General features: G+C 42.4%; 1 protein-coding gene and 3 long non-coding RNA genes across 4 annotated transcripts; 1 reads left to right on the top strand and 3 right to left on the bottom strand.

The window, feature by feature from the left end:
- Positions 1-1,222: 1,222 nt before the first annotated feature.
- LOC119354125 lies at positions 1,223-8,981 on the bottom strand. The gene is made up of 4 exons (XR_005170648.1): positions 8,813-8,981; positions 3,526-3,633; positions 2,756-3,422; positions 1,223-2,677 (listed from the first exon to the last, which is right to left on the bottom strand). It is a non-coding gene; the product is annotated as an uncharacterized LOC119354125 (long non-coding RNA).
- On the top strand, positions 3,196-18,652 carry LOC119354122. The gene is made up of 12 exons (XR_005170646.1): positions 3,196-3,336; positions 3,491-3,567; positions 3,649-3,689; positions 3,903-4,053; positions 4,171-4,353; positions 4,439-4,553; positions 5,319-5,447; positions 6,568-6,632; positions 6,973-7,018; positions 7,611-7,843; positions 7,925-8,031; positions 17,860-18,652. It is a non-coding gene; the product is annotated as an uncharacterized LOC119354122 (long non-coding RNA).
- Positions 17,442-17,986, bottom strand: LOC119354124. Its single transcript, XR_005170647.1, has 2 exons — positions 17,847-17,986; positions 17,442-17,542 (listed from the first exon to the last, which is right to left on the bottom strand). It is a non-coding gene; the product is annotated as an uncharacterized LOC119354124 (long non-coding RNA).
- Positions 18,653-19,501: 849 nt separating the features above from the next.
- LOC119354121 (secretory carrier-associated membrane protein 1) lies at positions 19,502-23,622 on the bottom strand. The gene is made up of 13 exons (XM_037620825.1): positions 23,414-23,622; positions 23,052-23,117; positions 22,844-22,948; positions 22,663-22,725; positions 22,350-22,383; positions 21,747-21,869; positions 21,123-21,185; positions 20,938-21,031; positions 20,777-20,822; positions 20,596-20,663; positions 20,137-20,185; positions 19,935-20,000; positions 19,502-19,846 (listed from the first exon to the last, which is right to left on the bottom strand). The coding sequence occupies exons 1-13, from the start codon at positions 23,474-23,476 to the stop codon at positions 19,760-19,762; spliced, it is 927 nt and encodes a 308-aa protein (XP_037476722.1). The 5' UTR covers positions 23,477-23,622; the 3' UTR covers positions 19,502-19,759.
- Positions 23,623-24,002: the final 380 nt, after the last annotated feature.

Genomic DNA, 24,002 nt, shown 5'->3' with positions numbered 1-24,002 from the left:
CTCTGCCGGCCGGCGCCCCTGCTTCACATCGGCGCCGCTGCTCCATCCCCGACCGCCCGTGCTCGCCGCCCCGTGCCGCGCTACTGCTGTTGCCGGCGCCGCTGCAGCCACCGCTGCTGCCTGTCTCGTCTGTCCCTTGCAAGCGCCGCCGCTCCCCGTTGTTGCTTCTTGCTCGCCGCCCCGCCTCCATCGCGAGCCGCCGTGGCCGCCCTGCTGCTTCGGTCTTTGCCACTGCGCCGCTCGTCGCCGGCCCCGCGCTGCTCCACCACCGCAGCGCCCGCTGCTGCATCAACGGCCGTTCGGGCTGGGCACCAGCGCCCCTGCGCCCGCACGCTAGCAAGCCCGCGCGCCCGCTTAGGCCCCCGGGGCCACAGACAGCTGGGCCCGCCCTTGGCCCTATGACAAGTGGGGCCTCAAGCCCCCAGAACGTTTATAAAAAAAGAGGAATTAAAAAATTATATAAAAAATAATAATAATAATATAATTAATTAATTACAGAAATAATTAACTTAATTAATTTTGATTAATTAAACTAAACAAATACTTAAACTAATTAAACATTAGTTATCTAATTAACCTGGTTAGTTAATTAGCTAATTAATTAGTATGACAGTGGGGCCCACCCCTAATTAATTTTGATTAGATTAATTAAACTGTTTAAATAAAATGTGTCACTGACCAGTGGGACCCACGAGCTCCAATAAATCCAATTTTGAATTAATTTAAATCAGTTTGAACTAACGAAAGCTTAGCAACAATAATCGAGGTGACGTGGCATGATTAGCGTGGAATTACTGTAGCAAGATTATCCGGGTGTTACACTCTCCTACACCTCCTCCTCCTCCATAGCGCTTGTCGAAGCCCTGTCAGAGAACCACGAGCTCCATCACCACCACGCCGTCGTGCTGTCGGAGTTCTCCCTCAACTTCTCCTCTCCCCTTGCTGGATCAAGAAGGAAGAGGCATTCTCGGGTTGTACGTGTGTTGAACGCGGAGGCGCCGTTGTTCAGCGCTTAGATCGAAATCGACCGCGATCTGAATCGCTGCGTGTACGACTCCACCAACCGCGTTCTTGTAACGCTTCCGCTTAGCGATCTTCAAGGGTATGAAGATGCACTCCCTCTCTCTCGTTGCTAGTATCTCCTAGATTGATCTTGGTGACACGTAGGAAAATTTTAAATTATTGCTACGTTCCCCAATAATTTGATCCTTGAAGGGTTCGCGGCCCCGATTACCGCTCTGGCCTTAGATCCAGAGCAGGCCGACAGGTCCGAAGACGGGAGTCTAGAGCCTGCCGGACTCTCTACACTTATGGAGCTTGCAGCTGGAGAAGCACCGGACACTCCGCCGGACTCTAGGTCCAAACTCTCGAGGTTCGTGTCAAGCGGGCATCTTGTATCTTTGTCGTTTCATTTCTTTTTCTTGTTCTTGTTCGATCGGTTGTATGGCTTGGAAGTTGCTTTATCTATAAAGCAGGGCAAATTTTTTTTTCAGTAAGACGATGACACATGGATTTGGCGGACATGAGGATGATCCTCGACGATCGTCGCACAAAGACTTGGCTCCATCACATGCGATTGTGCTCTTTCTAGTCGGGTGTGGTAACATTTCCCATCTCTCTTCAATGAGGCCATGGCAACGGTAGAGTGAGGCGACGGTTGGGCAAGACACATGGATCTTCAAGGGTTTGTTGCAAAATTTCATATTTTGGTGTCTTTATGCAAATCTTCAAACCACCTGTCTTTTGGTGTCCAAATGTGTACTCTTTGTAACCAGCCTGTTTAATAAACATGTACTCTTCATATTTCAATGAATAAGGTGTGCACGCATCCCACAATACAACCTTGATAATAAATTAGACAGATAATATATAGTTTTGTGACTTGAAAATTATACCAATGGAAACTTCTTTTAAATATGAATTCAACGGTATAATTGTTGTCACATATGACCCACATTTGAGTGGTCTAATTCATGGTCAAAGTTCAATTATAAAGTGCGTACACACCTATGTAGCAGCGGTCATTTAGTTCGTAGTATTTTTTTTTAATACTACAATTTATGACATTTGTTTTGTAGGGACGAAGGTACTAGACTCTTTAGGAATGCGTCTAGACCCGATTCTTTACCCAATATTCTTAGGGACGTGGTACGCGTTGGTCGGTGAATCTTTTTAAAGGATCCGTCGGGTTGTGAGTCGTCAGATCCGGTGTATCGTGTGGCTCACCTTGTCCTCATTTTTTGCAACTGATGGCGACATGTTGCAAGTTTTCTTTTGCAAGACAAGTCTTGTTGCAAAAACATTTGCAATGAGGTTAGTGTTGCTTTTTTTTTTTGCAGCAGCAGAGGTCTTTTGCATTTTTATTCATTTTTTGCAAAAGAGGTCTTGTTGCATATATTTTTTGCAACAGACGTCTTGTTGTATAGTTTCTTTTTACATTTTCACTTTTTTGCAACACAGATGTTGTTGCAGAAAAATCTAACATATAAAAGCCGCTAGAGTACCTGCCATTCTGGGGCCTTCCTCGCGCGCTTCCCATCTGCATCGCTCGTTTTGCCTCGCTGTAAAGATTTATGTACTTTTCAACTGCCTGTCAAGCATCTGGCCGTCGATTTTATTTCACGTCATGGGTTTCAGTTTGAGCAGATGACGCCTGGGCCATCCTTTCTCGCGGGGCCTGCGTTGCAGTGGGGGTTCAAGTCAAAAAAGTGGTGTGTATGTGTGGGTCGTGCAAAATTGCGGGTGCGGTGAAAACCTAGCCCAATCCCCTCCCGTCCCCGAGCTCCAATCGCCTCCTGTCCTCGAGCCCCGCGTCATCCCGACCCTCATCCCCTCCTGCATCGTCGCCTTCCCATCGCCTCCTCTTCTCTCCCTTGATTCTCGTCGCGCAGCCGCCCTTTCCTTCCTCCATCCCGCGCCTGCCGCTGAGCCCCTCCTCTTCCCAGTTCCGCCAGCCTCATCCTCTGCCGCTCGCTCAATTCAATCTGCAGGGGAGAGAGTGAAGATGAGAGGGAAAAGAAGGAAGGAGAGGAGGGTGAAATTTCGGAAAGAGGATAGGGAGGTGCAGCTTTGAATGGGAGAGGGTCTCCGCTGGCGCTGGCCTGCGCCGGCGAGGTCGGGCGCGACCTGGCCATTGGTGATGGCTCGATTCTCTCCTAGATCGGCTTGTGCAGTGCAGTGGTGCGGCGGACGGCCCTCGTGCAGTGGCCTCAGCGGGTGGGCGACGACACCTGCAGCTGGTGCACAATGGCGACGGCATGCAGCTCCTGTGCCCCGCAACACTCTCCTTCCACGCATAGCAGGAGCGGGAGCAAGGATGCTGAGGCAGTAGTTCAGGTTTGCCTTCACCTCCTCTCCTCTCTTCCCCTGCTCTCCACATCTCTAACTTGGTTTGAGTTCTCACATTTTTTACTTTGCCTTTTCTGGCAAAAAAATGGTATGAAATCTGAGATCTGGACATCAAGTTCACTTCTTTTATTTTTCTCTGTAGTAGAAGGAAAATGAGGCAGAGAAGGTTTCACCAACCTCTTCTACACTGACAAATCTTTTCTTTCCAGCATTGCCATGGTGAGCTGCTGCTGTAGTGCTTTATAATTTTTTGGCCCCTTCCTAGATGTACGCAGCCTGATGGTTCTGCACAATTGGTAGGAGCAGCGAATGTGCTCATGGAAGCTCATTACCTTGATTAGGTAAAATTGTTATGATTTTGTTTCATATATGAATAGCTAGATGCAGAGTGTTTTCGTATCGTACATATCATTCTAGATCTTGGACAAAGTACATGCCTATTTCCCTTTCTTCAGGTAGTAAATCCAGGTTGATTTCTAGACCCATGAAGACCTATGATGTTAGATGAAGCCTTCAGACTTTTAATTGTGTGTTGGCTTCGCTCTTCTGCGCAGCAGCGACGGCGCCGCTCCTCCTCAAGGCCACGGGTGAAGCAGCAGCGGCACCGCTCCTCCTCATGGCCATGGCCACATCCTCCTCCACACCTCCTTTGCACGCGCTTCCCGCTTCCGCTTGCTCGTTCTCCGGGTGTTGTAGTCAGAACAGGTGAACACTCTTTCTCTCTTTTTCTCTCTTCCACAGGTCCTCTATTTTTTTCTCTTCAACGGGTCCTCTCTCTTCCTCACAACCCCTCCTCATCCCTCTCCAATCTCTCCCATTCAGGCAGGGAGGAGAGGGCACACAAAAGCTAGGCAGGCCACAGACAACAGTGTGCTGCAGACTTGAGTGAGGACAACAGTGAGTGACACTGGACGAATCCGTCCTGGTCGAGCCCCCACCCAGACGGCTACCTGCAGAGGAGATGTCAAGGACAGCTCCCAGTTCGTGGCGGAGACACCAGCACAGGTGAGCCCTTTCTTACTCCTTTCCTCATTTTTTGACCTGAGCTCATCCCACTAATTAATTTCTTCCTTTTTTTGTTCTTATGCAGATAGGGTTTGGGTGAGGGTTGATTCCTACCCTGATGGCAGCAACCCTCCTTCCGCAACCTTGCCCGCCGAGTGCACTGAGCTATTTTGCTGTACAAAGAGCCTCTCCTTTTCAATGTACCATGGTGTCCCTTTCCATGCTAGCTCTAAACTTCTGCCCCCATCATTCCCATGGTGTCTAAGAAAATCATAGGGAAGAGGCTCTAGGAGAGGGGGTTTGGTTTTACTTTTCTGGTTTTGCAACACGATGCGACGAATTTCTCCTGCATGTATGGCTTCATTCCTTCATTTACCATATGCAAATCTTGGTCTTCAATTTGCTTGGTTTCGTATGAGTGACCGGAGATTACTGTGATGCTATGTAAGCCTACAGTGTAGAGTGAATCAGATATGTGCTAGGTCCACTAATTTAGCTCATTACCTTGCTTCACTGTTGTGTAGATGCAAAACTTGTTTTCCCTTGTGCTGAATTTGCCACTATTTTTCATTTCTGCTCATTCTGATCTAACCAAAGTGTCCCGATGGATTTGAGGCTCTTGCGCATGTCTGGTTTGGACATGCCCTTATTTTTTATCAGATCACTAAACTAAACTGTATAATAAAATAGACCCCCCTCCTTTCCAACACCTTATTTATTATTAGAGCAAGCAACAACATGTTATCATATTCGGTTTCTTGTGAGTAGCACTTCAGTTTAGATTGCCATATACTCTTTGGTATATAGCATTTTTGCCTACACATTTGCCCATTTTGCATAGAAAGATGGTTTGCTTTGGAGGGGAATTAGATAAGGCCCATGAGTCCTAAGTAAGCGTGATAAGCAAGCCCTGCACTTCTATTTACTATTAAGCGTCAGCTAAATTTTTGATAATGGCATTTCAGAGATAATACAATCAATCCAACTGTTAACTTTGGTGTGCTTTTTGGATGGACTAATATGAAGACGCTGGCTAGCTCGCATTGCCATCATATATTCTAGAAGCAAGAGCAAGGATTATAGCGAAAATAATGGTACAATGCTCCCAATATATTTTACCTTTTTGGCGAAGTTTTGGTGCTTGCGGAAGAAAATAACACCATCATTATACCTACTGCTCATTTTTTATTCAGGCAATTAGCCATCAGTAGGAAATGCCAACTAATTGTACTTTCTCTGTTGCAGAGGTGAAATTAGTACTACTTTTCTAAAGCTTTTTTTGTTGCATGTTCCCCTTTCTTAATCTTCTGTTTGTTCAAATGTATGTCTGTGCTTATAATCATTATTACACGATGAATCTCACCATGCTATCATTTCCTGAAAATTTATGCTCGCATAGTGACGTTTTTCATATGGGTGATACTTCTGTTGCCCTCATTTGGTGCGCATATAGACTATTCTCTACTGTTTCCACATCTACAATTTATTGTTTGAAGGCAAAGAAAATTGCAGCATGAACATGAAGACAATTTAGCTTTAGACAAGACCATCCTAAATCAATATGAAGCATGTTGGTGAGGGCACATAAGCAGGTAGTGTTTAATTCTGCCAGATGTCAAGGGTTAGTTAAGGGTTACCTTTCATATCCTTGCCGAAAAAACGACACTCTGAGCTCACACATGCATTGCTAGGTCTACACACATGGATTTTTATCCTGTGGGTGCACATCTATTTTGTTGGTGAAGGAAGTGATATCTGAGAGGGAGGTTAGCAGAAAACAAATTGCTGCTACTTAGGTTTCCACATCGCTCCACTCTTTAGTTTAAATTTTCGAAGGTTGAAGGCAAACAATATGTGAGCCAGAATTTCCAGATTCCAATAATATAGTAGCTATTCATGCAATGGGCTGAGCTTTCACTTTCATTTACATTTTTTCTTCGAGCGAAACACGCAAAACTAGAAACTGGGGTTCGCTGTTTTAATTTATTGCCAAGAGGATAAACAAGCTATTTTATGTTCTACGCTTGTGCTAACAGGCGTTAGTTGTATAGTTAAAATAAAATGGTTGAGCACGTGCACTATATATAGAGAGATAGTTGATAGCAGCATATAAACTTTGGACAATCACCTTTGGTTTATAGCCTAAAAAAATACTTTTTATTGTTATCATACAATATATATAAATTTTGTAAATTTGGCTGTACCAATATTTAGGTATATGTTGATAACAAAGGGGTTGGAGTGGTGCCCTGTGGTGACAGCCGACAGTGGAGAAAGATGTGAGCGCCCACCTCTTCGAACTACGGTTATATTTATATACGCAGGTTCCTGTTGTAGCACTTGAACTGAGCTACTTCTAGCAATTTTTTGGTCTATTTGGCGATTTTTGTACTCATGAATCGTTAATGGCATTACAAAGATGGATCTTTTCGAATATTTTCAAACCTCCAAGAGAATCAGATTTCAGTTTAGTATTATAAGGATTGGAATGATAAATGCATCAGTACTGTTGGGCTTTCTTAAATGATGTTGGGTTTTCTTAAATGTTGTTTGGGGTTTGGTGGTGGTAGCGAAAAAAACACGACATATTTTAATTTTTTGTTCCTACCGGAAAACTAGGAGAGGTGGCGCAAACATGATGGCCAAACCTGTGGTGCTTTGCAAGGTAACACATATGTCCCTGGCCTATCTTTATGTATCATGATGTTTCTATTTGTATACTAATGCAGTAATGCTTATTACAAAGCACATTGATACAAGTATGAAGCTTTGCAGATCTGTTCAAGCGAGTACCTTTTCTTTTATGCACTTTTCTTTTACTTTCACTTGCTCCTTTTGTCATTTGAAACTGGTAGTGAACATATAAAGTAATTCAAATGGGGGCAATTCTTCTGGTTTGTATATCTATGTCAGCCCTTGCTTGAAAACCTAAAAATTGACTTGCATCCTAATCAGACTACACTTTGTCTTCCTTATTTCATAGAACAAAGCAATTGAAATTGGATATAGAACAAGTCAAACAATTGCACTTCATATATTGTCTAGGGTGATTAGAATCTTACCAATCCTAATGCAAATGACTAATATGTTTATTCATCTAGACCCACATTTAAGACCATAGGGAAGATATTTGATATTCATAATCTGCATGTCTTACAGATTCACTTAATAAAATATTCAAAGTGCAAAGTATCTAGGAGTTGGTATCTTCTTGTAGTTTCATGTGCTCATATCAATTGGCTTTTTCCAATTTTCAGGTATCTAATATGGCTAAATGCGTAACGAAAACGTCTGTCTTCCTAGCCTCATAGATCCAACAGTAGCACGAATAAGCAAAGGATATTTGTTTTCAAAGCCTCTGTTACGAGTGAAATGCGGCAATGGAAGCAAGGAATCGTGGCTTACTTCTATTCGGATTCCATATCTACTAGGACAATCCTGATATCCTTCTCATCATTTATATTTGATTCTTTGGAGATTCATAAAGAAGGTATGTGCAAAATATCTGAATTTCAAACAAACCTACACTTGAGGTTTTTTATTGCATTTTCTTTATCTTATTCTTTTGCAGGAATGCATCCACAATCTTGGTATAAAATTTGTTTGGATGGTTCAGAATCTTTAGATGGCATGGATGAGACATAATTTGTTGTATTCAGATATTTTTCATGGTTACAGGTTAGGAAATTTTGGTTCTACTGCCAGAGCATACTTTATCTTTCCATTTCCATCAATCCATCTTGATGTGTGATCGGGTTGTTGTGTGATGCTGTTAGCTATTGATATGGTGTCTGCTTACGTCTGTTCGTAAGTACATTCTTTGACTATTGTTTGTTTCAGACATATAGCAAGCACAAGAAAAATCTGCTGATGAATACTTAGCTTGCTTTTTATATTTTAGTCCTCTGGCCTTGTTCACACATAGTGACTAACTGTCTTGGAAAATTGGATGGTCCTTGTGTCGGATAGCTTCAGCTTTTAGCTATACTAGCAAATGTTCAGTTGGTGCATGTTGTACTTTATCAGATTATCGCAGATAAATTGCAAGAACCGGAAATATGTAGCTCTAGAATTAGGGAACCAGAAATAACTGATTCTTTTTGCTGAAAAAAGAGCTAGGTTTTTATAGACCATTATTATATGCTTTCCATTTGCTGCATTCTTTCTTTCAGGTTGTTCCATTATTTTCCCATGTTAGCTTTAGGATGCCCATTGTATTTTAGTTCATATGTACATTTATTGTGTATGGTTAATTTGTCCTATATGCCAGTGTCTGAGCGTGACAAGCAGCAAAGAGGGAGGGGATTTCAAATACAAAGCAAAATGTGCACAAAATAGATGCGGCTCACAATGTCATAGCATAGACTGGAACAAAATATACATTGTGTATATATAATTACTACTATTATCCAGTGCTCACTATTTATGTTCACATAGATACATTGTAGCAACAACATACCTGGTATTGTGGATAATGACCACTCCATTGCCACAACTATAGAATACACCAGACTGGCCAAAAGTGCTCCATTGCCTCAACTGTAGAATACATCGGACTGGCCAAAAGTTGTCCATGGCCATAACTATAGAACACACCAGACTGACCAAAAGATGTCTGCATATGGCCAATAACTGATGGGGAACGTAGAAATTTCAAAAAAATTCCTACGCACACGCAAGATCATGGTGATGATATAGCAACGAGGGAAGAGTATGATCTACGTACCCTTGTAGATCGCAACGGAAGCATTGACACAACGTAGAGGAAGTAGTCATACGTCGTCTTCCCGATCCAACCGATCCAAGCACCGTTACTCCGGCACCTCCGAGTTCTTAGCACACGTACAGCTCGATGACGATCCCCAGGCTCCGATCCAGCAAAGCTTCGGGGAGGAGTTCCGCCAGCACGACGGCGTGGTGACGATCTTGATGTTCTACTGTCGCAGGGCTTCGCTTAAGCACCGCTACAATATGACCGAGGTGGAATATGGTGGCAGGGGGCACCGCACACGGCTAAGGAACGATCACGTGGATCAACTTGTGTGTCTAGAGGTGCCCCCTGCCTCCGTATATAAAGGAGCCAGGGGGAGGAGGCCGGCCCTAGGAGAGGCGCGCCAGGTGTGGAGTCCTACTAGGACTCCAAGTCCTAGTAGGAGTCCACCAAGAGGGGAGGAAGGGAGAAGGAAGTGGAGGAGTAGGAAAGGTGGCCGGCCCCCTTTTCCCTAGTCCAATTCGGACTAGAGGGGAGGGGGGCGCAGCAGCCTTTTTCCTCTTCCCACTAAAGCCCATCAAGGCCCATTACTTCTCCCGTAACTATCCGGTACTCCGAAAAATACCCGAATCACTCGGAGCCTTTCCGATGTCCGAATATAGTCGTCCAATATATCGATCTTTACGTCTCGATCATTTCGAGACTCCTCGTCATGTCCCCGATCTCATCCGGGACTCCGAACTCCTTCGGTACATCAAAACTCATAAACTCATAATATAACTGTCATCGAAACCTTAAGCGTGCGGACCCTACGGTTCGAGAACAATGTAGACATGACCGAGACACGTCTCCGGTCAATAACCAATAGCGGGACCTGGATGCCCATATTGGCTCCTACACATTCTACAAAGATCTTTACCGGTCAGACCGCATAATAACATACGTTGTTCCCTTTGTCATCGGTATGTTACTTGCCTGAGATTCGATCGTCGGTATCCAATACCTAGTTCAATCTCGTTACCGGCAAGTCTCTTTACTCGTTCTGTAATACATCATCTCGCAACTAACTCATTAGTTGCAATGCTTGCAAGGCTTATGTGATGTGCATTACCGAGAGGGCCCAGAGATACCTCTCCGACAATCGGAGTGACAAATCCTAATCTTGAAATACGCCAACCCAACATCTACCTTTGGAGACACCTGTAATGCTCCTTTATAATCACCCAGTTACGTTGTGACGTTTGGTAGCACCCAAAGTGTTCCTCCGGCAAACGGGAGTTGCATAATCTCATAGTCATAGGAACATGTATAAGTCATGAAGAAAGCAATAGCAACATACTAAACGATCGGGTGCTATGCTAATGGAATGGGTCATGTCAATCAGATCATTCAACTAATGATGTGACCTCGTTAATCAAATAACAACTCTTTGTCTATGGTTAGGAAACATAACCATCTTTGATTAACGAGCTAGTCAAGTAGAGGCATACTAGTGACACTCTGTTTGTCTATGTATTCACACATGTATTATGTTTCCGGTTAATACAATTCTAGCATGAATAATAAACATTTATCATGGAATAAGGAAATAAATAATAACTTTATTATTGCCTCTAGGGCATATTTCCTTCAGTCTCCCACTTGCACTAGAGTCAATAATCTAGATCACATCACCATGTGATTAACATCGATAGTTCACATCATCATGTGATTAACACCCATAGTTCACATCGCCATGTGACCAACACCCAAAGGGTTTACTAGATTCAGTAATCTAGTTCACATTGCTATGTGATTAACACCCAAGGAGTACTAAGGTGTGATCATGTTTTGCTTGTGAGAGAATCTTAGTCAACGGGTCTGCCACATTCAGATCCGCATGTATTTTGCAAATTTCTATGTCAAGAATGCTCTGCATGGAGCTACTCTAGCTAATTGCTCCCACTTTCAATATGTATCTAGACCGAGACTTAGAGTCATCTAGATTAGTGTCAAAACTTGCATCAACGTAACCCTTTACTACGAACCTTTTTTTTCACTTCCATAATCGAGAAACATATCCTTATTCCACTAAGGATAATTTTGACTGTTGTCCAGTGATCTACTCCTAGATCACTATCGTACTCCCTTGCCAAACTCAGTGGTAGGGCATACAATAGATCTGGTATACAGCATGGCATACTTTATAGAACCTATGACTGAGGCATAGGGAATGACTTTCATTCTCTTTCTATCTTCTGCCGTGGTCGGGCTTTGAGTCTTACTCAACTTCACACCTTGCAATACAGGCAAGAACTCTTTCTTTGACTGCTCCATTTTGAACTACTTCAAAATCTTGTCAAGGTATGTACTCATTGAAAAAACTTATCAAGCGTCTTGATCTATCTCTATAGATCTTGAAGCTCAATATGTAAGTAGCTTCACCAAAGTCTTTCTTTGAAAAACTCCTTTCAAACACTCATTTATGCTTTACAGAATAATTCTACATTATTTCTGATCAACAATATGTCATACACATATACTTATCAGAAATGTTGTAGTGCTCCCACTCACTTTCTTGTAAATACAGGCTTCACCGCAAGTCTGTATAAAACTATATGCTTTGATCAACTTATCAAAGCGTATATTCCAACTCCGAGATTCTTGCACCAGTCCATAGATGGATCGCTGGAGCTTGCATATTTAGTTAACACCTTTAGGATCGACAAAACCTTCTAGTTGCATCGTATACAACTCTTCTTTAGTAAATCCATTAAGAATGCAGTTTTGTTTATCCATTTGCCAGATTTCATAAAACGCGGCAATTGTTAACATGATTCGGACAGACTTAAGCATAGATACGAGTGAGAAACTCTCATCGTAGTCAACACCTTGAACTTGTCGAAAACCTTTTGCGACAATTCTAGCTTTGTAGATAGTAACACTACTATCAACGTCCGTCTTCCTCTTGAAGATCCATTTAATCTCAATGGCTCGCCAATCATTGGGCAAGTCAATCAAAGTCCATACTTTGTTCTCATACATGGATCTCATCTCAGATTTCATGGCCTCAAGCCATTTTGCGGAATCTGGGCTCACCATCGCTTCCTCATAGTTTGCAAGTTCGTCATGGTCTAGTAACATGACTTCCAGAACAGGATTACCGTACCACTCTGGTGCGGATTTCACTCTGGTTTACCTACGAGATTCGGTAGTAACTTGATCTGAAGTTTCATGATCATCATCATTAGCTTCCTCAATAATTGGTGTAGGTGTCACAGAAACTGGTTTCTGTGATGTACTACTTTCCAATAAGGGAGGAGGTACAGTTACCTCATCAAGTTCTACTTTCCTCCCACTCACTTCTTTCGAGAGAAACTCCTTCTCTAGAAAAACTCCGAATTTAGCAACAAAAGTCTTGCCTTCGGATTTGTGATAGAAGGTGTACCCAACAGTCTCCTTTGGGTATCCTATGAAGACATATTTCTCCGATTTGGGTTTGAGCTTATTAGGATGAAACTTTTTCATATAAGTATCACAACCCCAAACTTTAAGAAACGACAACTTTGGTTTCTTGCCAAACCACAGTTCATAAGGCGTCGTCTCAACGGATTTTGATGGTGCCCTATTTAACGTGAATGCAGTTGTCTCTAATGCATAACCCCAAAACGATAGTGGTAGATCGGTAAGAGACATCATAGATTGCACTATATCCAATAAAGTACGGTTATGACGTTCGGACACACCATTATGCTGTGGTGTTCCATGTGGCATGAGTTTGTGAAACTATTCCACATTGTTTTAATTGAAGACCAAACTCGTAACTCAAATATTTGTCTCCGCGATCAGATCGTAGAAACTTTTATTTTCTTGTCACGATGATTTCCCACTTCACTCTGAAATTTTTTGAACTTTTCAAATGTTTCAGACTTATGTTTCATCAAGTAGATATACCCATATCTGCTCAAATCATCTGTGAAGTTCAGAAAATAACGATACTTGCCGTGAGCCTTAACACACATCGGACTGCATACATCAGTATGTATTATTTCCAATAAGTCAGTTGCTCGCTCCGGAGAACGAAGTCTTAGTCATCTTGCCCATGAGGCATGGTTCGCAAGCATCAAGTGATTCATAATCAAGTGATTCCAAAATCCCATCAGTATGGAGTTTCTTCATGCGCTTTACACCAATATGACCTAAACGGCAGTGCGACAAATAAGTTGCACTATCATTATTAATTTTGCATCTTTTGGTTTCAATATGATGATTATGTGTATCACTACGATCGAGATCCAACGAACTATTTTCATTGGGTGTGTAACCATATAAGGTTTTCATGTAAATAGAACAACAATTTATTCTCTTACTTAAATGAATAATCGTATCACAATAAACATGATCAAATCATATTCATGCTTTACGCAAACACCAAATAACACTTATTCAGGTTCAACACTAATCTCGAAAGTATAGGGAGTGTGCGATGATGATCATATCAATCTTGGAACCACTTCCAACACACATTGTCACTTCACCCTTAACTAGTCTCTGTTTATTCTGCAACTCCCGTTTCGAGTTACTAATCTTAGCAACTGAACTAGTATCAAATACTGAGGGGTTGCTATAAACACTAGTAAAGTACACATCAATAACATGTATATCAAATATACTTATGTTCACTTTGCCATCCTTCTTATCTGCCAATCACTTGGGGTAGTTCCGCTTCCAGTGACCAGTCCCTTTGCAGTAGAAACACTTAGTCTCAGGCTTAGGACCAGACTTGGGCTTCTTCACTTGAGCAGCAACTTGCTTGTTGTTCTTCTTGAAGTTCCCCTTCTTCCCTCTGCCCTTTTCTTGAAACTAGTGGTCTTGTCTACCATCAACACTTGATGTTTTTCTCGATTTCTACCTTCATTGATTTCAGCATCACGAAGAGCTTGGGAATTACTATTGTCATCCCTTGCATATTATAGTTCATCACGAAGTTCTACTAACTTGGTGATGGTGACTAGAGAATTCTGTCAATCACTATCTTATCTGGAAGATTAACTCCCACTTGATTCAAGCGATTGTAGTACTCAGACAATCTGGGCACATGCCCACTAGTTGAGCGATTCTCCTCCATCTTTTAGCTATAGAACTTGTTGGAGACTTCATATCTCTCAACTTAGGTATTTGCTTGAAATATTAACTTCAACTCCTGGAACATCTCATATGTTCCATGATGTTCAAAACGTCTTTGAAGTCCCGATTCTAAGCCATTAAGCATGGTGCACTAAACTATCAAGTAGTCATCATATTGAGCTAGCCAAACATTCATAACGTCTGCATCTGCTCCTGCAATAGGTCCGTCACCTAGCGGTGCATCAAGGACATAATTCTTCTGTGCAGCAATGAGGATAAACCTCAGATCACGGATCCAATCCGCATCATTGCTACTAACATTTTTCAACACAATTTTCTCTAGGATCATATCAAAATAAACATATGAAAGCAACAACGCGAGCTATTGATCTACAACATAGATATGTTAATACTACCAGGATTAAGTTCATGATAAATTAAAGTTCAATTAATCATATTACTTAAGAACTCCCACTTAGATAGACATCCCTCTAATCCTCTAAGTGATTACGTGATCCAAATCAACTAAACCATGTCCAATCATCACGTGAGATGGAGTAGTTTCATTGGTGAACATCACTATGTTGATCATATCTACTATATGATTCACGCTCGACCTTTCGGTCTCCGTGTTCTGAGGCCATATCTGTATATGCTTGGCTCGTCAAGTATAACCTGAGTATTCCGCGTGTGCAACTGTTTTGCACCCGTTGTATTTGAACGTAGAGCCTATCACACCCGATCATGACGTGGTGTCTCAGCACGAAGAACTTTCGCAACGGTGCATACTCAGGGAGAACACTTCTTGATAATTTAGTGAGAGATCATCTTATAATGCTACCGTTAATCAAAGCAAGATAAGATGCATAAAAGATAAACATCACATGCAATCAATATAAGTGATGTGATATGGCCATCATCATCTTGTGCCTGTGATCTCCATCTCCGAAGCACCGTCATGATCATCATCGTCACCGGCGCGACACCTTGATCACCATCGTAGCATCGTTGTCGTCTCGCCAATCTTATGCTTCCACGACTATCACTACCGCTTAGTAATAAAGTAAAGCATTACATCGCGATTGCATTGCATACAATAAAGCGACAACCATATGGCTCCTGCCAGTTGCCGATAACTCGGTTACAAAACATGATCATCTCATACAATAAAATTTAGCATCATGTCTTGGCCATATCACATCACAACATGCCCTGCAAAAACAAGTTAGACGTCCTCTACTTTGTTGTTGCAAGTTTTACGTGGCTGCTACGGGCTTAAGTAAGAACCAATCTCACCTACGCATCAAAACCACAACGATAGTTTGTCAAATAGACTCCGTTTTAACCTTCGCAAGGACCGGGCGTAGCCACACTCGGTTCAACTAAAGTTGGAGAGACAGTCGCCCGCAAGCCATCTATGTGCAAAGCACGTCGAGGGAACCGGTCTCGCGTAAGCGTACGCGTAAGGTTGGTCCGGGTCGTCTCGTCCAACAATACCGCCGAACCAAAGTATGGCATGCTGGTAGGCAGTATGACTTGTATCGTCCACAACTCACTTGTGTTCTACTCGTGCAAATAACATCAAACCATAAAACCTAGGCTCGGATGCCACTGATGGGGAACGTAGAAATTTCAAAAAATTTCCTACGCACACGCAAGATCATGGTGATGATATAGCAACGAGGGAAGAGTATGATCTACGTACCCTTGTAGATCGCAACGGAAGCGTTGACACAACTTAGAGGAAGTAGTCGTACGTCGTCTTCCCGATCCAACCGATCCAAGCACCGTTACTCCGGCACCTCCGAGTTCTTAGCACACGTACAGCTCAATGACGATCCCCAGGCTCCGATCCAGCAAAGCTTCGGGGAGGAGTTCCGCCAGCACGACGGCGTGGTGACGATCTTGATGTTCTACTGTCGCAGGGCTTCGCTTAAGCACCGCTACAATATGACCGAGGTGGAATATGGTGGCAGGGGGCACCGCACACGGCTAAGGAACGATCACGTGGATCAACTTGTGTGTCTCGAGGTGCCCCCTGCCTCCGTATATAAAGGAGCCAGGGGGAGGAGGCCGGCCCTAGGAGAGGCGCGCCAGGTGTGGAGTCCTACTAGGACTCCAAGTCCTAGTAGGAGTCCACCAAGAGGGGAGGAAGGGAGAAGGAAGTGGAGTAGGAAAGGTGGCCGGCCCCCTTTTCCCTAGTCCAATTCGGACTAGAGGGGAGGGGGGCGCAGCAGCCTTTTTCCTCTTCCCACTAAAGCCCATCAAGGCCCATTACTTCTCCCGTAACTACCCGGTACTCCGAAAAATACCTGAATCACTCGGAGCCTTTCCGATGTCCGAATATAGTCGTCCAATATATCGATCTTTACGTCTCGACCATTTCGAGACTCCTCGTCATGTCCCCGATCTCATCTGGGACTCCGAACTCCTTCGGTACATCAAAACTCATAAACTCATAATATAACTGTCATCGAAACCTTAAGCGTGCGGACCCTACGGTTCGAGAACAATGTAGACATGACCGAGACACGTCTCCGGTCAATAACCAATAGCGGGACCTGGATGCCCATATTGGCTCCTACACATTCTACAAAGATCTTTACCGGTCAGACCGCATAATAACATACGTTGTTCCCTTTGTCATCGGTATGTTACTTGCCTGAGATTCGATCGTCGGTATCCAATACCTAGTTCAATCTCGTTACCGGCAAGTCTCTTTACTCGTTCCGTAATACATCATCTCGCAACTAACTCATTAGTTCCAATGCTTGCAAGGCTTATGTGATGTGCATTACCGAGAGGGCCCAGAGATACCTCTCCGACAATCGGAGTGACAAATCCTAATCTTGAAATACGCCAACCCAACATCTACCTTTGGAGACACCTGTAATGCTCCTTTATAATCACCCAGTTACGTTGTGACGTTTGGTAGCACCCAAAGTGTTCCTCCGGCAAACGGGAGTTGCATAATCTCATAGTCATAGGAACATGTATAAGTCATGAAGAAAGCAATAGCAACATACTAAACGATCGGGTGCTATGCTAATGGAATGGGTCATGTCGATCAGATCATTCAACTAATGATGTGACCTCGTTAATCAAATAACAACTCTTTGTCTATGATTAGGAAACATAACCATCTTTGATTAACGAGCTAGTCAAGTAGAGGCATACTAGTGACACTCTGTTTGTCTATGTATTCACACATGTATTATGTTTCCGGTTAATACAATTCTAGCATGAATAATAAACATTTATCATGGAATAAGGAAATAAATAATAACTTTATTATTGCCTCTAGGGCATATTTCCTTCAATAACTACATATATGCTTTCCTGGACCATGGTTTGCTGTTTCGCCAGTGTTACCTGACAAAAAAAAAATCAAAAATCAGTGTCACCTCGTTTTCTGAATCAGAAGATGGCTGACTGTCTGATATACTACTAGAAAAAATCGAAGCCCAAAAAGCATGAATGAATGATGGATCTGAACCTGTACTTCATAAATGATGTGCATATCACAAAAAATATGGATGGTTAGGCTATCAAAATTTGGCATAATACATGGCTGACGGAGATAGTAACTTCAAAAATTACACGGCAACCAAAACTTTATGCAAGTCTACGAAGAAAATCATAGAATCATTTTTCTTTAATTAATTTTGAAACATACCTTCCTCTTGCAGCAGTCTTGCTCCTTCGGCCCTTCAACAACAGTTCACCGATTAGTTTATCAGTCGGCGGCAGCAGGCAACACGAGCGGAGAAGGTAGTGAGGGAAGGAGAAGAAGCAGCAAACATCAGCAGACACCCCACACCCGTCGTGGCGTCCTGGAGGGCCCTCGCTACGGATGGCAGCGGAAGTTGGCAAGGCCGGCGGCCAGCGGTTGGCAGCAGCGAGAAGCGCGAGTGAAAGACCTGGTTGATTTGGGAAAGGGAGGAGAACAGAGGACTGGTCGATTTATTGAAAGAAGAACAGATAAGGTTTGGTAGATTTGGGGGAAAGGAGGAGAGACAAGCGTGCGTGGCAGCAGGTAGTCGGTGTATTGGACTCAGATATATTTGGGCTGGGCCAAATGCTTATTGTAAACTTAATTATCCTTTCCAATTCTGAAAGGGTGGGTCGTGGCACCCTTTGGCCCAGATAAGGCTGCACTGAATGTTCTCTTAGGTGGCCTTCTGTATGCCAGTTAGTCTAGCTGTACGTTTATTTTTTTTTGTTTGTTTGTATTTCTTAAAAGCTAATGTCGTTGCATGCTTTTTTAACCTTTTTTTTTTATCGGAGAAAGATGATGCTCAGGAAATTACTTATTGGATGGAAGTATAGTCACCTTACAAAGTTTTTCCACCAAATGTTTTTGTGTGTGCAACTATGATCGGTTTCTATTCGTTTATTGTACAGTTTTATTCTGCAGAAACCGCATAGAGGACAAGAAAAATAGAAAAGTTAATTTTGGGGACGGCGAAAGACTACATATCTTGGTTACCAAAAGTTTGGTGATCAAAGCAACCTACATGATGCATCTTTGCGTATGTAGCTTTGTGTAACAGAAGCTGGTTGATCAAAGCAATTTACATGATGAATCTCTAAATAGCTTTGCTTAGCATAAACTGATCTCACTACTTTCTTTAGCCTATGAACCTAATATCAATGTAATATATAGTTCTACATATGATATATTCCCTTCTATTTAAAGAATACCGGTCTCTAAACGTTCCAATTTCCTTGGTTGAAAGCTTGGTTTGCTCCTGCTCTTTGTGCCATTGACGCAACGGGTCATCTAGCATGAAGAAAGGGTGTGTATATGCTTTCGCCTTCAAGTGCATGTCCAAGGGCTTCTGCATGATTGTCTATCCAATCTAAGCAGATCACAGTAGTCCTTTGCTACGTAACTTGATATTACTATAAGTACCTATCGAGACTTTTATATTTGGCATCATTTTGGATCTTATGTAAAAAAAATATGACAATCCTTTCCATATATGACTATCATCAATCTGTATTTATTTTTATATGTTCCTTCCGTGTCTACATATTTTGATGCACACTCTTTCAATCATTGGCTTGCTCTCGGCCTTTGCGCCATGGGCGCAACGGGTCATCATGCAGTGGCCGCTCGGGCCACACACGGAACACACGTCGCATGCTGAAGGCGGCGGACGCCTGCTGTTCCTAAGCTTTTCCCGTATTCTTACCATTAGGTGAGACCACATGGAAAATTCCTACCGTTGGAAAACCCTTTGCTTTTTCTTTAAACCGAATGATATATATTGGTAAAGCTGCAACAAATAGGCGAGATCGTAGGCACCATTCATATAGTCGCAACGGTACCTTGTTAATACCCCTACTCTCAGGAGTCAGGACACAGCGTTTATATTCAGGACGGATCATAATCTGTAAAAACTGCACATTCTCTATACCGGTAAGAAAAGTGGACAAGTCCTACAATGTCACTTCATCACAGCAGTATCCTATGCCAACTTAAGATTATAGTCAGAGCCAAGGCAAACATATACTTTTGTTTATGGTGCCATCTAATCCATGGAATTAATCTTGAGACCTATCATCATCTGAGATATGTGGCAGTCAAAATGCCGCTCTCATAGCGCCCCTTGTCGCATCACGCTTCATCTCTGCGGCCTTTCCACTTCCTCGGAAGTACATGTACACTTGCTGCACGCATATAATGCCAAAGCGGCTCAGACATTTCACTTTTCAATATATGTTGTAAAACAGAACGGTTGATCATCTGAATGCTGACCTGGATAACCCAGATGCTCAACAATGACTCCAGGGCAAATAATCCAAACCCAATGAAGTAGAAGATCTGCACAACAATTGCATCAATTACTTGGCCAGAGAAAGAACTCCTTGGCATCAGGAATTTGACTACTGCACTGGTGATTCACCATGTCTCTGATAGACATAGTGTTAGCTGGCCAACCATAGGTTCATGTACTTACCCCAACTAGAGCATTCACACTGATAAGATCAATCGCCGGCAAAATTCCTCTACACAAGCAGAAAAATAGAATTCAGTCCAGGTGAAGTTCCAAACATATATCCGAGGAATATTTTGGGCTGCCATATTTTAAAGTGAAGCACTTAATTTCGTATGGAAGGATGAATAGAAGCAGTATAATTCTAAGGATAAATAGAGTTCAGTAACTCAATTAAGATGGGTCTAACTATGGGTATACAAAATCAGGCGATAACTGTGCACCTGAGCTGACTTCTATGATGATGCTCATCTACAAATTGAAATATGCTAGAATTAAAATGCACAAAGCATACAATTCATGCAACTGTCTTGCCGATACTATCTTAACAAAAACCATTTGTATTGAATTCAAGTACTATACAGGTCACTGGTTCCAGTCTTGTAATGTCATTTCCTGAATATAAGCAAACAAGAGACTTACGCCAAAGACTTGCCCTCAAAGACAGCGGGAGGAGCCACGGCAGCAAATACGACGAAAACGATGTGAAACTGCAAAAACAGAACGTTCAAGTACTGTATTTTTGTAGGTTTTGAATTATCACACATTAAACATTATGCAGATGAACCAAGGCATTCTTGAGTAATATACTCATATAACTAACCAAGTAGAGCAAGAAAAACAATCCAAACTTCAACGCGCTGTCAGTCCTGTAACACAAGTTGCAAGAAACATTTATTTATACATATGCAAAATCCAGGACAGAGAAAGAAAATCCAGGAGAAACAAGATGTAAAAAAATAAAGTAAGCTTTTAAATAAATACCTCATAGCATTATAAAGAGGGCGATACCATAACACATATGCACCAGGAACCCCAGAGATGAAGTAGATTATTGCTAGCAACCAGATTTTCACACCTGGACATGGATAAACCATTTGTTATTCAAGCATTAAATAATTCCTTAGATGCATACGCCATAGGGAACAGCAAAAGGGATTGAGCATTACCTTCCCCCTTGATCCAGGCTGAAGTAACTGCTACGACATTCCAGAAGAGACAGCAAACCAAACCTATTCAATGCCAGAGAAAGCTTTCTTAGTTTTGCTGATATGCGAAGAAGGAAGGTTTATTCTTATATTACCATCCAGTTCTACCTCTGAACAAATATTAGAATTGGAATGTATAGTTTAGAACATCATAAAACTTGAAAATAAAATGCAGGCATGTAGAAATATAGCGTACATTCTAAAGCCATTAAGGCATTCTCAAAATCTTTTAGCAGATCAAATTAACGTACATCCTAATCTTGATAAATGCAGGCCTGTAGAAATATAGACATTAATGACATTAATAATTTCCTCTGCCAATTTATTTGACTATGCTATGGCTGTCAGCTGAAGAAATGCATGTCACTTCGGCGACAGGATGTGAAGTTTGAACAAAATTATTTGCCAATATTAACTTTAGCACATATCCCACAGAAAAAAAGCTTTTAACATTTGATTTTTGAAATACAAATAACACCTCCTAAGATATGGAGAAAATGTTTGGCCACCATCCCATTTAAAAAACAAGAAGAAATTTCTTCAACAAACTTCAGGAATATTTCAAGAATTGAAAGGAAGCGGTACCAAGAAATGACGCAAATGCGAAGTATTGCATTCTTTGAAGATGAGTCGGTATCTCATTGGCAATGTCATGGTGGATGAGTGGCAGAAAAGGAGGCCAGTTTTTCTCCTCGATGACAATACCAGCTATAAAATAATATCAAACAGAATAAGGGATCAGAAGTTTAGCTAATCGTGAACAACATAATTAATTAATGAAGTTTCTTTTGAAAACAATAAGTGACAATACAATCTTTGAATGGATTATTCATTGAGAAAAATAATAAATTACAAGATGTACAACTTGATGATGTTCAGCAGTTATACTTGTTGTATATTAAAGTGTCATTACCGGTTACATTTTCGATTTTGAACATAATGATCATATATATATAGCTTTGTTTGCAGAGGAGAAAGTACGAAATAAAAAACAAAAGGCACAAATTTAGACCTTGGCTATAGCAAGATTCTGAACTTCTGATGCTTAGCGGATACTTGTTTAGTTGTTTTACAAGTCCATTACTGTATGATTCTTTCATTTTGTCCAGAGAAAATAGGAAAAGAATTATGACGAATTGCTTCTAATGTGTCATCTATGAAAGACAGAAAGAAAAAACAAACACTAACCTCGTGCTGCAGCTTCCTCCCTTCTTTTCAATTCCTAGTAAATATAATTAATATGAGGGAATCAGAACCTGATAAAACTTTTGGCTCAGATCGACTAGGTAAATAGTGCCAGTAATACAGTGTGCGGCTATAAAAAGCTGAATTTGAAAGGTAGCCATCAACCAAAGATGATCCTAAATAAACTTCATGAGATTAGTTCACACTGAAGACTGCTATTAACATCAACTAACATAAGCCCCAAATATACTCTGTTAATGAGTTATCTTAGTAGTCAAGTTAACGACTAGTATAACCGCGTAAATATGCATTGTACCTTCTCCCTCTTGTTCAACTCTGCTTCCCTCGCTTGCAGCTCCTTTTCTCTTTTCTTCAGGTCCTGGAGCATTCAGAAAGCACACATTAATTGGAAGCCCTGGGTATCATTTTCCTTCTAGCTGTTGTTCTCATAGGTGCATTTTGCAACTGCAAAGATTAAGCTGCACAATCACACATACCTTTGATGACTCAAGAGGGATATCCACTGTGGCACTGAAATCTGCAGGTTCCGGGGGAAGGGGCGAAAGCCGCGAATTCGAGGAAGGAGCAACGTTTCTGGGATTCTACATTACAGTTAAAATCAATGAACGACAGTGGTGAGCAGCCAGCAGTCAAGGGCAAATTTAACCCCAAATGCAATGGTGAGCAGAATAACTAAGGGCATACTGGCATGTAAAACGCGCCGCCGCCACCATAGTTGGACTGCCCACCAGCTTTGCCTCGCGCTTGTTCCTGCCAAGAAACCACCCACAAATTTCAGTTAGGAGGGCATACAGGAGGGTTTTCGCACCAATGCCTCATCGGTCCAGTGCGAATCCCCCAGAACTAAAAGCGTCGGTGATGGCGAGATTGGACGAAGAGGAGAAAAGATTAGATGAGATCTGCCTCTAGTCAGATCCGAACGCAAGCGAACGCCTGGCCGCGCCCACGGCGACGAGAAGGAAACTTAGATCCGCTGCATCGGGGGCAATGGCGGAATGGGATAAAGAGAGATATGGCGTGGCGTGGGTAGGGGATTGGCTCCTTACCGAGAAAGGATTCACGTCCTCCTCCTCCTCGAAAGGGTTGCCGCCATCGTAGCGCCCCGCCATGTCCCTCCCACACGCCTCGGCGCGCTTGCTTGCACCACCGACAATGGCGATTGGGGAAGGAGGAGACGATGAGTCCCGGCTAACAGATGGGTACAGGAGCGCACGCACGGTTGCACTTGCACCGCCCCCCACCAGTTGGGCCAGATATGTGTGACGGCGACGACTTTGCGACTTGAGCCGCACACGCCGGGCACTGCTCGCGGGCCAAACTTCGGTTTATTTGGATCCCTCTGGCTCTCATTTCGATGAGATTTAATTTAACTTAACTTGATACTATGAGACGTTTAAATATAGGGAAAAGATTCCCATCAACCAGCCGATTACAACGCACCGTCCATCCATCTCCAATAAAAGATGTAGATGAAAAATATCTAACTTTTACATTTTCGAGGACCAAAACACCTCTCCAACAGATGTATTTTTTTTTCATCTACACCCACCTCCCGGAGATGTAACTACAACACCTCGCGGTGCAAATTTGCATCTCCGCCTATCGAAGATGTAAAAACACGGACGTCCGCCAACT

Source organism: Triticum dicoccoides, chromosome 2A (genome assembly GCF_002162155.2).
Source record: "Triticum dicoccoides isolate Atlit2015 ecotype Zavitan chromosome 2A, WEW_v2.0, whole genome shotgun sequence".
Lineage (NCBI taxonomy): Eukaryota > Viridiplantae > Streptophyta > Magnoliopsida > Poales > Poaceae > Triticum > Triticum dicoccoides.
Note: the sequence above shows the minus strand (reverse complement) of the source record. Positions and strands in the feature narration are given on the sequence as shown.